Source organism: Neodiprion lecontei, chromosome 4, assembly GCF_021901455.1.
Source record: "Neodiprion lecontei isolate iyNeoLeco1 chromosome 4, iyNeoLeco1.1, whole genome shotgun sequence".
NCBI lineage: Eukaryota > Metazoa > Arthropoda > Insecta > Hymenoptera > Diprionidae > Neodiprion > Neodiprion lecontei.
In genome coordinates, this window is record NC_060263.1 from 12,821 (window position 1) to 28,503 (window position 15,683).

The window sequence follows — 15,683 nt, forward strand, 5'->3', positions numbered from 1 at the left end:
CCGAGATCCCCGAAGATCCCCGAGATCCCCAAAAGATCCCTGAGATCCCCGAGATCCCCGAGAGATCCCCGGGATCCCCGAGATCCCCGAGATCCCCGATCCCCGAGATCCCCGAGATCCCCGAGATCCCCGAGATCCCCGATCCCCGAGATCCCCGAGATCCCCGAGATCCCCGAGATCCCCGAGATCCCCGAGATCCCCGAGAGATCCCCGAGATCCCCGAGATCCCCGAGATCCCCGAGATCCCCGAGAGATCCCCGAGATCCACGAGAGATCCCCGAGAGATCCCCGAGATCCCCGAGAGATCCCCGAGATCCCCGAGATCCCCGAGATCCCCGAGATCCCCAAGAGATCCCCGAGATCCCCAAGAGATCCCCGAGATCCCCGAGATCCCTGAGATCCCCGAGAGATCCCCGAGATCCCCGAGATCCCCGAGATCCCCGAGAGATCCCCGAGATCCCCGAGAGATCCCCGAGATCCCCGAGATCCCCGAGATCCCCGAGAGATTCCCGAGATCCCCGAGAGATCCCCGAGATCCCCGAGATCCCCGAGATCCCCGAGATCCCCGAAGATCCCCGAGATCCCCAAAAGATCCCTGAGATCCCCGAGATCCCCGAGAGATCCCCGGGATCCCCGAGATCCCCGAGATCCCCGATCCCCGAGATCCCCGAGATCCCCGAGATCCCCGAGATCCCCGATCCCCGAGATCCCCGATCCCCGAGATCCCCGATCCCCGAGATCCCCGATCCCCGAGATCCCCGATCCCCGAGATCCTCGATCCCCGAGATCCCCGATCCCCGATCCCCGAGATCCCCGATCCCCGAGATCATCGATCCCCGAGATCCCCGATCCCCGAGATCCCCGATCCCCGATCCCCGAGATCCCCGATCCCCGAGATCCCCGAGATCCCCGAGATCCCCGAGATCCCCGAGATCCCCGAGATCCCCGAGAGATCCCCGAGATCCCCGAGATCCTTGAGATCCCCGAGATCCCCGAGATCCCCGAGAGATCCCCGAGATCCCCGAGATCCCCGAGAGATCCCCGAGATCCCCGAGATCCCCGAGATCCCCGAAAGATCCCCGAGATCCCTGAGATCCCCGAGAGATTCCCGAGATCCCCGAGATCCCCGAGATCCCCGAGAGATCCCCGAGATCCCCGAGATCCCCGAGATCCCCGAGATCCCCGAGAGATCCCCGAGATCCTTGAGATCCCCGAGATCCCCGAGATCCCCGAGAGATCCCCGAGATCCCTGAGATCCCCGAGATCCCCGAGAGATCCCCGAGAGATCCCCGAGATCCCCGAGAGATCCCCGAGATCCCCGAGATCCCCGAGATCCCCGAGAGATCCCCGAGATCCCCGAGATCCCCGAGATCCCCGAGATCCCCAAGAGATCCCCGAGATCCCCAAGAGATCCCCGAGATCCCCGAGATCCCCGAGATCCCCGAGATCCCCGAGATCCCCGAGATCCCCGAGAGATCCCCGAGATCCCCGAGATCCCCGAGATCCCCGAGATCCCCAAGAGATCCCCGAGATCCCCAAGAGATTCGCGAGATCCCCGAGAGATCCCCGAGATCCCCGAGATCCCCGAGATCCCCGAGAGATCCCCGAGATCCCCGATCCCCGAGATCCCCGATCCCCGAGATCCCCGATCCCCGAGATCCCCGATCCCCGAGATCCCCGAGATCCCCGAGATCCCCGAGATCCCCGAGATCCCCGAGATCCCCGATCCCCGAGATCCCCGATCCCCGAGATCCCCGATCCCCGAGATCCCCGATCCCCGAGATCCCCGATCTCCGATCCCTGATCCCCGATCCCCGAGATCCCCGATCCCCGAGATCCCCGATCCCCGAGATCCCCGATCCCCGAGATCCCCGATTCCCGAGATCCCCGATCCCCGAGATCCCCGATCCCCGAGATCCCCGAGATCCCCGAGATCCCCGAGATCCCCGAGATCCCCGATCCCCGAGATCCCCGATCCCCGAGATCCCTGATCCCCGAGATCCCCGATCCCCGAGATCCCCGATCCCCGAGATCCCCGAGATCCCCGAGATCCCCGAGAGATCACCGAGATCCCCAAGATCCCCGAGAGATGCCCGAGATCCCCGAGATCCCCGAGATCCCCGAGATTCCCAAGAGATCCCCGAGATCCCCGAGATCCCCAAGAGATCCCCGAGATCCCCAAGATATCCCCGAGATCCCCAAGAGATCCCCGAGATCCCCGAGATCCCTGAGATCCCCGAGAGATCCCCGAGATCCCCGAGATCCTTGAGATCCCCGAGATCCCCGAGATCCCCGAGAGATCCCCGAGATCCCCGAGATCCCCGAGAGATCCCCGAGATCCCCGAGATCCCCGAGATCCCCGAAAGATCCCCGAGATCCCCGAGATCCCCGAGATCCCCGAGATCCCCGAGATCCCCGAGAGATCCCCGAGATCCCCGAGAGATCCCCGAGATCCCCGAGATCCCAGAGAACCCCGAGAGATCCCCGAGATCCCCGAGATCCCCGAGATCCTCGAGATCCCCAAGAGATCCCCGAGATCCCCAAGAGATCCCCGAGATCCCCGAGATCCCCGAGATCCCCGAGAGATCCCCGAGATCCCCGAGAGATCCCCGAGATCCCCGAGAGATCCCAGAGATCCCCGAGAGATCCCCGAGATCCCCGAGATCCCCGAGATCCCCGAAATCCCCGAAAGATCCCCGAGATCCCTAAAATATCCCCGAGATCCCCGAGATCCCCGAGATCCCCGAGATCCCCGAGATCCCCGAGATCCCCGATCCCCGAGATCCCCGATCCCCGAGATCCCCGAGATCCCCGAGATCCCCGAGATCCCCGATCCCCGAGATCCCCGATCCCCGAGATCCCCGATCCCCGAGATCCCCGAGATCCCCGAGATCCCCGATCCCCGAGATCCCCGATCCCCGAGATCCTCGATCCCCGAGATCCCCGATCCCCGATCCCCAAGATCCCCGATCCCCGAGATCATCGATCCCCGAGATCCCCGATCCCCGAGATCCCCGATCCCCGATCCCCGAGATCCCCGATCCCCGAGATCCCCGAGATCCCCGAGATCCCCGAGATCCCCGAGATCCCCGAGAGATCCCCGAGATCCCTGAGATCCCTGAGATCCCCGAGATCCCCGAGATCCCCGAGAGATCCCCGAGATCCCCGAGATCCCCGAGAGATCCCCGAGATCCCCGAGATCCCCGAGATCCCCGAAAGATCCCCGAGATCCCTGAGATCCCCGAGAGATCCCCGAGATCCACGAGATCCCGGAGAGATCCCCGAGATCCCCAAGATCCCCGAGATCCCCGAGATCCCCGAGAGATCCACGAGATCCCCGAGATCCCCGAGATCCCCGAGATCCCCGAGATCCCCGAGAGATCCCCGAGATCCCCGAGATCCCCGAGAGATCCCCGAGAGATCCCCGAGATCCCCGAGAGATCCCCGAGATCCCCGAGATCCCCGAGATCCCTGAGAGATCCCCGAGATCCCCGAGATCCCCGAGATCCCCGAGATCCCCAAGAGATCCCCGAGATCCCCAAGAGATCCCCGAGATCCCCGAGATCCCCGAGATCCCCGAGAGATCCCCGAGATCCCCGAGATCCCCGAGATCCCCGAGATCCCCGAGAGATCCCCGAGATCTCCGAGATCCCCGAGATCCCCGAGAGATCCCCGAGATCCCCGAGATCCCCGAGAGATCCCCGAGAGATCCCCGAGATCCCCGAGAGATCCCCGAGATCCCCGAGATCCCCGAGATCCCCGAGAGATCCCCGAGATCCCCGAGATCCCCGAGATCCCCGAGATCCCCAAGAGATCCCCGAGATCCCCAAGAGATCCCCGAGATCCCCGAGATCCCCGAGATCCCCGAGAGATCCCCGAGATCCCCGAGATCCCCGAGAGATCCCCGAGATCCACGAGATCCTCGAGATCCCCGAGATCCCTGAGATCCCCGAGAGATCCCCGAGATCCCCGAGATCCCCGAGATCCCCGAGATCCCCGAGATCCCCGAGATCCTCGAAAGATCCCCGAGATCCCCAAAAGATCCCTGAGATCCCTGAGATCCCCGAGAGATCCCCGAGATCCCCGATCCCCGAGATCCCCGATCCCCGAGATCCCCGAGATCCCCGAGATCCCCAAGAGATCCCCGAGATCCCCAAGAGATCCCCGAGATCCCCGAGATCCCCGAGATCCCCGAGAGATCCCCGAGATCCCCGAGATCCCCGAGAGATCCCCGAGATCCACGAGATCCTCGAGATCCCCGAGATCCCCGAGATCCCCGAGAGATCCCCGAGATCCCCGAGATCCCCGAGATCCCCGAGATCCCCGAGATCCCCGAGATCCCCGAAAGATCCCCGAGATCCCCAAAAGATCCCTGAGATCCCTGAGATCCCCGAGAGATCCCCGAGATCCCCGATCCCCGAGATCCCCGATCCCCGAGATCCCCGAGATCCCCGAGATCCCCGATCCCCGAGATCCCCGATCCCCGAGATCCCCGATCCCCGAGATCCCCGATCCCCGATCCCCGAGATCCCCGATCCCCGAGATCCCCGATCCCCGAGATCCCCGATCCCCGAGATCCCCGATCCCCGAGATCCCCGATCCCCGAGATCCCCGATCCCCGAGATCCCCGATCCCCGAGATCCCCGATTCCCGAGATCCCCGATCCCCGATCCCCGAGATCCCCGATCCCCGAGATCCCCGATCCCCGAGATACCCGAGATCCCCGAGATCCCCGAGATCCCCGAGAGATCCCCGAGATCCCCGAGATCCCCGAGATCCCCGAGATCCCCGAGAGATCCCCGAGATCCCCGAGATCCTTGAGATCCCCGAGATCCCCGAGATCCCCGAGAGATCCCCGAGATCCCCGAGATCCCCGAGAGATCCCCGAGATCCCCGAGATCCCCGAGATCCCCGAAAGATCCCCGAGATCCCCGAGATCCCCGAGAGATCCCCGAGATCCCCGAGATCCCCGAGATCCCCGAGAGATCCCCGAGATCCCCGAGATCCCCGAGAGATCCCCGAGATCCCCGAGATCCCCGAGATCCCCGAGATCCCCGAGAGATCCCCGAGATCCCCGAGATCCCCGAGATCCCCGAGAGATCCCCGAGAGATCCCCGAGATCCCCGAGAGATCCCCGAGAGATCCCCGAGATCCCCGAGAGATCCCCGAGATCCCCGAGAGATCCCCGAGATCCCCGAGATCCCCGAGATCCCCGAGAGATCCCCGAGATCCCCGAGATCCCCGAGAGATCCCCGAGATCCCCGAGATCCCCGAGATCCCCGAGATCCCCGAGAGATCCCCGAGATCCCCGAGATCCCCGAGAGATCCCCGAGATCCCCGAGATCCCCGAGATCCCCGAGAGATCCCCGAGAGATCCCCGAGATCCCCGAGAGATCCCCGAGATCCCCGAGATCCCAGAGAACCCCGAGAGATCCCCGAGATCCCCGAGATCCCCGAGATCCCCGAGATCCCCAAGAGATCCCCGAGATCCCCAAGAGATTCCCGAGAGATTCCCGAGATCCCCGAGAGATCCCCGAGATCCCCGAGATCCCCGAAAGATCCCCGAGATCCCCAAAAGATCCCCGAGATCCCCGAGATCCCCGAGAGATCCCCGAGATCCCCGAGATCCCCGAGATCCCCGATCCCCGAGATCCCCGAGATCCCCGAGATCCCCGAGATCCCCGATCCCCGAGATCCCCGATCCCCGAGATCCCCGATCCCCGAGATCCCTGATCCCCGAGATCCCCGAGATCCCCGAGATCCCCGATCCCCGAGATCCCCGATCCCCGAGATCCTCGATCCCCGAGATCCCCGATCCCCGATCCCCGAGATCCCCGATCCCCGAGATCCCCGAGATCCCCGAGATCCCCGAGATCCCCGAGATCCCCGAGATCCCCGAGAGATCCCCGAGATCCCCGAGATCCTTGAGATCCCCGAGATCCCCGAGATCCCCGAGAGATCCCCGAGATCCCCGAGATCCCCGAGAGATCCCCGAGATCCCCGAGATCCCCGAGATCCCCGAAAGATCCCCGAGATCCCTGAGATCCCCGAGAGATCCCCGAGATCCCCGAGATCCCCGAGATCCCCGAGAGATCCCCGAGATCCCCGAGATCCCCGAGATCCCCGAGATCCCCGAGAGATCCCCGAGATCCCCGAGATCCCCGAGATCCCCGAGATCCCCGAGAGATCCCCGAGATCCCCGAGATCCCCGAGATCCCCGAGATCCCCGAGAGATCCCCGAGATCCCCGAGATCCCAGAGAACCCCGAGAGATCCCCGAGATCCCCGAGATCCCCGAGATCCCCGAGATCCCCAAGAGATCCCCGAGATCCCCAAGAGATTCCCGAGAGATTCCCGAGATCCCCGAGAGATCCCCGAGATCCCCGAGATCCCCGAAAGATACCCGAGATCCCCAAAAGATCCCCGAGATCCCCGAGATCCCCGAGAGATCCCCGAGATCCCCGAGATCCTCGAGATCCCCGAGATCCCCGATCCCCGAGATCCCCGATCCCCGAGATCCCCGATCCCCGAGATCCCCGATCCCCGAGATCCCCGAGATCCCCGAGATCCCCGATCCCCGAGATCCCCGATCCCCGAGATCCTCGATCCCCGAGATCCCCGATCCCCGATCCCCGAGATCCCCGATCCCCGAGATCCCCGAGAGATCCCCGAGATCCCCGAGATCCCCGAGATCCCCGAGATCCCCGAGAGATCCCCGAGATCCCCGAGATCCTTGAGATCCCCGAGATCCCCGAGATCCCCGAGAGATCCTTGAGATCCCCGAGATCCCCGAGAGATCCCCGAGATCCCCGAGATCCCCGAGATCCCCGAAAGATCCCCGAGATCCCTGAGATCCCCGAGAGATCCCCGAGATCCCCGAGATCCCCGAGATCCCCGAGAGATCCCCGAGATCCCCGAGATCCCCGAGATCCCCGAGATCCCCGAGAGATCCCCGAGATCCCCGAGATCCCCGAGATCCCCGAGATCCCCGAGAGATCCCCGAGATCCCCGAGATCCCCGAGATCCCCGAGAGATCCCTGAGAGATCCCCGAGATCCCCGAGAGATCCCCGAGATCCCCGAGATCCCCGAGATCCCCGAGAGATCCCCGAGATCCCCGAGATCCCCGAGATCCCCGAGATCCCCGAGATCCCCGAGATCCCCAAGAGATCCCCGAGATCCCCGAGATCCCCGAGATCCCCGAGATCCTTGAGATCCCCGAGATCCCCGAGATCCCCGAGAGATCCCCGAGATCCCCGAGATCCCCGAGAGATCCCCGAGATCCCCGAGATCCCCGAGATCCCCGAAAGATCCCCGAGATCCCTGAGATCCCCGAGAGATCCCCGAGATCCCCGAGATCCCCGAGATCCCCGAGAGATCCCCGAGATCCCCGAGATCCCCGAGATCCCCGAGATCCCCGAGAGATCCCCGAGATCCCCGAGATCCCCGAGATCCCCGAGATCCCCGAGAGATCCCCGAGATCCCCGAGATCCCCGAGATCCCCGAGAGATCCCTGAGAGATCCCCGAGATCCCCGAGAGATCCCCGAGATCCCCGAGATCCCCGAGATCCCCGAGAGATCCCCGAGATCCCCGAGATCCCCGAGATCCCCGAGATCCCCAAGAGATCCCCGAGATCCCCAAGAGATCCCCGAGATCCCCGAGATCCCCGAGATCCCCGAGATCCCCGAGATCCCCGAGAGATCCCCGAGATCCCCGAGATCCCCGAGATCCCCGAGAGATCCCCGAGATCCCCGAGATCCCCGAGATCCCCGAGAGATCCCCGAGATCCCTGAGAGATCCCCGAGATCCCCGAGATCCCCGAGATCCCCGAGATCCCCGAGAGATCCCCGAGATCCCCGAGATCCCCGAGATTCCCGAGATCCCCGAGATCCCCGAAAGATCCCCGAGATCCCCAAAAGATCCCCGAGATCCCCGAGATCCGAGAGATCCCCGAGATCCCCGAGATCCCCGAGATCCCCGATCCCCGATCCCCGAGATCCCCAATCCCCGAGATCCCCGAGATCCCCGATCCCCGAGATCCCCGATTCCCGAGATCCCCGATCCCCGAGATCCCCGATCCCCGAGATCCCCGAGATCCCCGAGATCCCCGATCCCCGAGATCCCCGATCACCGAGATCCCCGATCCCCGAGATCCTCGATCCCCGAGATCCCCGATCCCCGATCCCCGAGATCCCCGATTCCCGAGATCCCCGATCCTCAAGATCCCCGATCCCCGATCCCCGAGATCCCCGATCCCCGAGATCCCCGAGATCCCCGAGATCCCCGAGATCCCCGAGATCCCCGAGATCCCCGATCCCCGAGATCCCCGAGATCCCCGAGATCCCCGATCCCCGAGATCCCCGATCACCGAGATCCCCTATCCCCGAGATCCCAGATCCCCGAGATCCCCGATCCCCGAGATCCCCGATCCCCGATCCCCGATCCCCGATCCCCGATCCCCGATCCCCAATCCCCAATCCCCAAGCCCCAAGCCCCAAGCCCCAAGCCCCAAGCCCTAAGCCTTACCTAAGCCTGACCTAAGCCTGACCCAAGCCCGACCTAACACTTTTTAGTACATAACTAGTGTATTGAAGTTGTTCAGTATGAATGGAATACCAACTTACGAGTAATCTTACCGCAAGAGATACGGATACGTCACTTCCGCTTCGCTCACAAGCAGGACGACAAGGAACTGGGAAAAAACCTTGTGAAAAACCCTAGGAAAAAATCCCTGGAGAATAGAAAACCTCAGAATAAAACCCTAGCTGAGAAACCCTAGAATATGAAAAACCCTAGGATATCTAACCCTACAGGAGAAAACCCTGGGAAAAAAACCTGAGGGAAAAAAACCTGAGGGAAAAAACCCAACAAAAAAAAACCCTCGTGAAGAAAACCCCGAGGAAAAAACCCTAGATGAAAAACTCTAGGGAAAAAAAAACCGTAGGGAATCAAATCCAGGGAAAACCCAAGGAAAAAACTCTAGAAAAAAAAAATCGGAATAGAAAAACCCTGGAAAAAACCCCTAGGGAAAGAAAACCCAACTTCCAGAACCGTAAAAATCTTCGCGTTTGTCATCTTTAAAGCTATTTCTTGGAAAGGCGGCAATTTGTAATGTTCTCCGAGCAGGCACGAGTTCAGGTACTGACGGTCTAAGCAAATTTGGAGCGAATTATCCGGTTTTTCCACAAGTACAACCGGATTCTCGAACTCTGTTGGCTCGTCTATTTGCCTGATAATTTTGTGACGTTCAATACCCTCAAGTTCAGATCGATAAGCCTCTAATACTTCAAAAGGTACCTTCGTGCAAGGTTCGATGTTCCCTATATATCCTGGTTTCATTTTGAAATCGTAAACGTACCTGACTTAGCCGATGCCTTCGAACAAGTCTTTATTTTCCTGAATTAAACCCTTTGTTCCCTGAGCCTTATTTGAACTTATATTCGCTACTCGAGTTAACAGTTTTGACTTTACAATGCTCGGTAACCGCATGATAGGTGTCGTTTTTTTCGCAATCAACTACGTAGAATACAAGATTTTCAGTCTTACCTTCAACTTCGCACCTCGTTGAATCTTCGGTTACCGCGTCTATCTTTTGACGGCTTACACATACCTGCGCGAAGTGATTGTACCCATTGCACGCTTTGCATTGCTTATTGAAGGCTGGACATCTATTCGCTTGATGTCGATACCCGCATCGTTCACAGGACGATTGATTCTGCTGCTGCTGATTTGGCTGTCCGTTGTTCTGCTGCTGCGTATAGTTTTGTTGTCGTCTGGATGGCTGGCCTTCGCTGCTACTCTGCTGTTGCTACTGCTGCTGTTGTGTCTGCTGCCCTCTGCCTCTGTTGCCACGCGGCTGGTTGCGTCCTCTACTGGACGGTTGTTGTTTTTCTTTTTGTTTTGTTTGGACGACATCCATTTTCTCGGTCGTTTTTAATGTCTCAATTCACTGATTGGCTAGCTCAGCTGCTCTACACAACTGCGTACACCTCTCGAAACTCAGGTTTTCTTCTTCTCGGAGGAGCCGATCCTTTAGCTGTGCGTTTCTTATGCCACTGATGATGCAATCTTTGATCAGGCTATCTTTCAAGGCCCCAAACGAACAATCTTGACTCAACTTTTTCAGGTCCGTCAAGAAACCTTCGAACGATTCATCCGGTTTTTGGTTTCCTTGGAAAAACACATGTCGGCACACACTTTCATTCTTCTTTGGCACACAAAAGTTTTCGAATGCTTTCACGACTTTGTCGTAGTTCTTCGCGTCCGCTACACTGAGCTCGAACGTGTCGTATTTTTCTTGTGCCTCTTCTCCGATGGCGTGAAGCAAGATGGCTATTTTCACTTCAGCGGCTTTGTTATTCGATTCCGTGTTTAGCAGGTATATACCGAACTTTTTGAACCACTTCTTCCAGTTTTCTGAAATATTCCCACTAAATGAGAGAGGTTCTGGCGGCTTCAGGTTGCTCGAGTGCTGTGCCATGTTTCCTTCGTCACTTTTTCTTCCAGCAAGTGCTTCATCGACTGAGCGATTCTCGTTCGTCGATTCTTCTAGATTTACCGTGACGTCTGAGGCGTCTTCGAAATCACTAGTAGTGTCTAGTCCAGACTGCGCCATTTAATAAATGTGGAGGACGCTTTTGTCGTGTTCGGCCTGCAGCCATCTTTATTTGTCTGCCTCTAGGCGTCACCGCTAGGTGGCGTATAAGCTCGATCGTGACAACCAAAGCTGCATGCTTGAATCCGAGAATTTGGATTGTCACGTTTTGTGATTTCGGCTGCTTCTTAAGTGATTCCGACTTTTTCTTTGCAGCCACCGACTTCTCTTGAAGTCTACCGGTTGTCACTCAGGGTTGCATGTATACAATATTTACTGTCGTCATAATGTCATCGTTGTAATATTCTCTCAATTTCAATTTTATAGAACTTTCATGTGGTGTATAACCCTTGGTATGATCTGTTTATTCTTATGGCGAGAAGTGGCAATTGTGACTAATATCTGTGTAATTATCAATTATTTCTTGCCACGTGGCACTGCTAGCGCCACATATGCACAAGTTCTCGTCCGCAGCACTTGTCTACTACGCTCTGTTCGGTAAGGGTTGTGCTTGTGTTGAAGCTGACGGTACCGCGCTGCTTGTAATCCGACTTCCACGTTAGACTCTCGGTATAAGCTTGGAATAAGGTTCGCCAGAGCTTGACATTGAACGATATATACACATATCCCTGCATAACAGGTGAGAGTCGATGTAGGTGAATGCATATTTATTATCTGTTCTACAAGACATTTCTTTAGAATGCTGTACATCTCAGCGACAATTAAGTTGTGGACAGTAAAAGTCTACATCTAACAGTAAAACACGAACCACATCTAATCAACTGTGATTGGTGTAAGCACAAAGAATATTCACGGACGCGGATTGAGAATTTAGGATGATCGATATGAGTATCCATAACGAATGCAATGCAATGTATCATTTTTCTCAAATCTACGAGAGGTGGCTAGCTGTTTGGACTTTCTCTGACACCTCGAACCTAGGAAAGAAGCTCTTTTGGAAGCATATCTTCGAAGATCGGATATGTGAACGAAAGTTTTCAGGACAGTACATGTGACGTAAGCTATTTCTACATTTACTATAATTTACATAGTGGAGCTGTAACAGTGGCTCGGCACGAGCATGTTGCGATCGTTCGTATGAGCGAAAATGTCCAAACTGTGACACCTCAAATATCATCTTTTCTATCCAATTTAATTTTTCCCTCTATCCGTATCCGTTTATTGTGATAAATCAATGAAAAAACAACGCTAGAAATTATACGCAGAAAATTAATGTTTCAAACAGAGTTATCATAGTTTTGAGAGTATAAAAATAGAATGAATAACGAACCGAAAGAAACGGCGTCGGAGTAGTTTCATACCCGTTTAGTAATTTACGAAAAGCCTTACGGACGTTTGTGTACTCTTATTCGTAACTGAAGTTTGTTCGAATAATTGGAAAATTAGAAGTTCTATGAAAGCTCGGCATCTTCATTTAACGTCACTCGTTTGGTGGTAATATTTGTATCACTGTCGGGCGCTATTCTCTTTCCTAATCCTCCAAGGTGACGTTTTTAAAGAGGTAAGACATAGACTCTTTGTTATGAATGCGTCTTATCGCTTCAGCGAGCAAAATACTGATGTCTACTGTCTTTATCTTGTGACATTGCATCTTCTGTAGCTCGTGAGGAATCGTGTTAGTAACAACAACCTGTAACATTAAAGAGTCGTGAAGCGTAGTTTTGGTTCACCCGATATTACTTCATACGAGAGATGAACATTCTCGAGCAACCTCATGCTCGATCGGTGTAACATCTTGTCATAAACTGTATATCAGACTAACCTCGTCGATTGGCGATTCGTCGATAAGACGGGGGGCATCTGAACTAAGCAGACCATGAGTGGCAAGTACGTATATCTTGTAGGCGCCTCGCTCCTTCAGAACTTCAGCTGCAGCGGCAAACGATTGTACATCATCGACCATGTCATCCTGTAACACTTGTTAATAAATCTCCATTTCTGTCGTTTTACAATGGCGAAAGGGTTGTGTCCTTTAAAACAATCAAGCTTACCACCATGATCGCAATACGTCCGCCGACGTCTCCTACCACGTTGATCGGTGGCTTCTCCTTAGCCGGATGCACCGGGACTCCGACTCCCACCTCCATTGTACGTGAAGGGACGACGGCAGGTGGGGAATACCGACCGTCGTTCATATCAGATTCGGATTCTCTCTGCTCTCCGTGAATCACAGCAATACCGAGGCGCAGTCGTTCGGCATAGCTTGTCGCTTTTTTAGCGCTGCCTGGATTTCTGGCTACTATAACCGAGTTGCGGTAATCTGGAATCTGCCGTGAGAAAGTCAATTTGTAATCCTTGCTGTATTGTATTTTAAGCCAGTGTCACAGAACATAGGGCCATGATTCCTCACTTACGCATTCTTGGATATACTGCAAAAGAAATGGACTGGCGCGTAAATTGTCAACCGGACAATCGAAGAAGCCTTGAATCTCCTTCTGATGGAGGTCCATCGTAATGACATGGGTCAAACCGCTTTTACACATCATCTTGGCGAGCAGCTTGGACACGATGCATCCTCGTTTTCGCATTTTACACTGTTTGGAATATGGTAGGTACGGAATAACACCGACGATATTCTTGGCCGATGAAGTTTTGCAGGCGTAGGCCATTATCAGTAGTTCCATAATATTGTTGTTGACGTCCTTGGATCCAGTTTGTATTATGTAAATATCTTTGCCCCGTACAGAGTCCCCGATTTCCACCATGGTCTCCCTATTTGTTTTATGATAGACCGAACATCCTCCGCTCTTCACCCCGAGTCGGCTAAGCAAACAAAATTGAAGAAGTAAAGTATGGGTCGAGCCTTGATGTGACAAGAGTAGAGAACACAACCATCAAATCTAGGATAAAATATAAGAAATACAATAAGTGATGAGACGATTTCGTTTCAAAGCTACTCACTTAGCGATCAGCGTGGCAAGTTCAGGATGAGAATTCCCGCCAATGATCATTATGTCAGAGGTGATTGGGACGTCCATTTTGATACTTGACCTGGGTAAACGAAAACCGACTAGTCTGCGTTTGAGAAATAGTAAGTAGGGGATTTTTTGTAGACAACGTTTTCGGTGGCATTAAATAGTATGGTTAGGTTATGTTGGTATCTAGCGTAAGAAATGAATTAACGGCATCCGGGCGTAGGATAATTAGGATTGATCGGCGAATGTGACTGGCAGAGACAAAAATGCATGCGGGGATTGAGGACACGATTACCTAAAGACGCATCGCAGGAGAATGAAAAGGAATTAAGGTACATACGTCATATAGAGGAGCTAGATGATACTAGTGACCGACGAGAAGGGTACAACGAAAATCTCGACAAATAAACACCTTGTTTTGTTGTGAAACATATTAGCGAATGATACTTGCAAGCTTAATACTGCGATGACACAATGCAGTTTGCGACAGTACAAAGTCAAAATTACAAATCAAACTGCGTGTTCCAGTGTATAACACGGTGTAATTGCTAATCAATTTCTTCCACGGTCATCCGTACGCGGGGGGTTTTTATTTACCTCCCGGACCGATGATCTGCCGACTGCCGAACGGATGATCTAACACAGGGCTACCAATCCCGCGTCTTCGGGCTGGACGGCTTCTTTCTCGTTGGTAGAAATTATAATTTGAATGATGAAAATGCTCAGGCGGGGAAAGCAATCGGTATTGAGGGCTTAAGGAGGGTAGAGGCAAGAAGCACTATCTCACTTGGATTAGTGATCCTTCTTGTCGTATCACATCTGGAGATATTTCGGATGGTTAGTCGGTTCTTTGAATGATCTGGTCACCAGATTCTCACACTTGGAGTTGGGTTAATTGGTATTAGTGATACAGGATGTAATAAGGAATGAAATATACAAACATTCCGGCGCCGGATGTTACAATGGGAGAGCCGGTGAAAAGCAGCTCGGAACGGGTGAAGCCGGAACACCTCTGAATTGGCGCTTTCGGAAGTGACTAGATTTCCGTACGGAACGAATGAACCAGCGGCCCAACTATAACAATTCCCGCTACTTAGGGTGCGTTCTGATATTAGCTCCCAATGCTGTCAACAATCTTTTATTTCTTTTGCGCTGCCGATACCGTGGCTAGCTCTGCCTCTGTCCTAGGGACGTGTTCTTGGCACGACCAGTCAATTTTGGAACGCACCCTCAAAAATATCCGAGTTGTCAGCCTGTATCATGGGAGAAACGAACTTGTGAAAACTGTACCCTCTCGCACGGACCGTGCAGTCTATCTCTACCTATAAATAACTTTAATAAGTCTGTTAAACGTACTCCCTGTTCTGCTCGGAAAAGCATAGGAGAGGAAACATAACTCCGTACTCTTTCCGACAGCAAAGGTGGGACACATTCTGGTCGGAAGTTCGTAGTACCGATAGCGCCGCTCGTAGCGCTGGTTTCGTCTGTTGCATCAGAAATTTGAACGCTCTGTACTTACGCGCGCCTCTCGCGCGTACAATTTTTAAATGATATTCTGCATTGTCAGCCGTCAAACGCAGTGCAACAGACGATATCACCGCTGCGAGCATCGCTATTGAAACCATCTTGGAACGACAAACTCGACCCAACTAGAATGTGGCCCACTCTTGTTTGTAACGCGGATATGACTCCAGCCCTCCTCCTTCCTGGTTCCGCTACACCTTCGTAGCTATACAAGTAGTTCGCCAAAACATGCCTAATATTAGCCTTCGAATGTCACATATTTATACACAATCAATATCCTCCTACTGCAGCTCGCAATTGTAACTCCAATTCGATGCAACGGTACTAAATGTTTTTCTATACTTGACGGTAATCAATAAGTTGAAGGTACGGGTCTCTGTTTTTATTAGCTCGTCCTCGGCTACGTCCATGGTCTTACGTGCAGGTCTGGATACTCGGTTACTTTTATGTGCTGGGAATTATCACAGTTGATGCGACCGATCGATTGTTCCAACTTGATTGGCTTACCGCAAGTTTGCACCGCTCTCAGTGGCGGAAATGAAGACTACGTCGACTTGATTAGCGCGTTGATCGACTTACCCCAATTAGTCTAAGGTTGGACTGCGCCAAGTGGCGGAAATGAGCACTAGCT

The 15,683-nt window shown here is 55.1% G+C and overlaps 1 protein-coding gene across 7 annotated transcripts; it reads right to left on the reverse strand.

The window, feature by feature from the left end:
- Nucleotides 1-11,245: 11,245 nt before the first annotated feature.
- Nucleotides 11,246-14,274, reverse strand: LOC107218759 (phosphoribosyl pyrophosphate synthase-associated protein 2). 7 transcript variants are annotated; one of them, XM_015656751.2, is made up of 6 exons: nucleotides 14,126-14,274; nucleotides 13,515-13,604; nucleotides 12,968-13,376; nucleotides 12,605-12,880; nucleotides 12,376-12,522; nucleotides 11,246-12,243 (listed from the first exon to the last, which is right to left on the reverse strand). In XM_015656751.2, exons 2-6 carry the CDS (start codon nucleotides 13,589-13,591, stop codon nucleotides 12,085-12,087), a joined length of 1,068 nt encoding a protein of 355 aa, XP_015512237.1. In that variant the 5' UTR covers nucleotides 13,592-13,604; nucleotides 14,126-14,274; the 3' UTR covers nucleotides 11,246-12,084. The 7 variants fall into 7 exon arrangements, with proteins under 7 accessions (XP_015512237.1, XP_015512240.1, XP_046592928.1 ...); XM_015656754.2 differs by having other exon boundaries at nucleotides 13,515-13,628; nucleotides 14,126-14,263; XM_046736972.1 differs by lacking the exon at nucleotides 14,126-14,274 and adding an exon at nucleotides 13,980-14,119.
- Nucleotides 14,275-15,683: the final 1,409 nt, after the last annotated feature.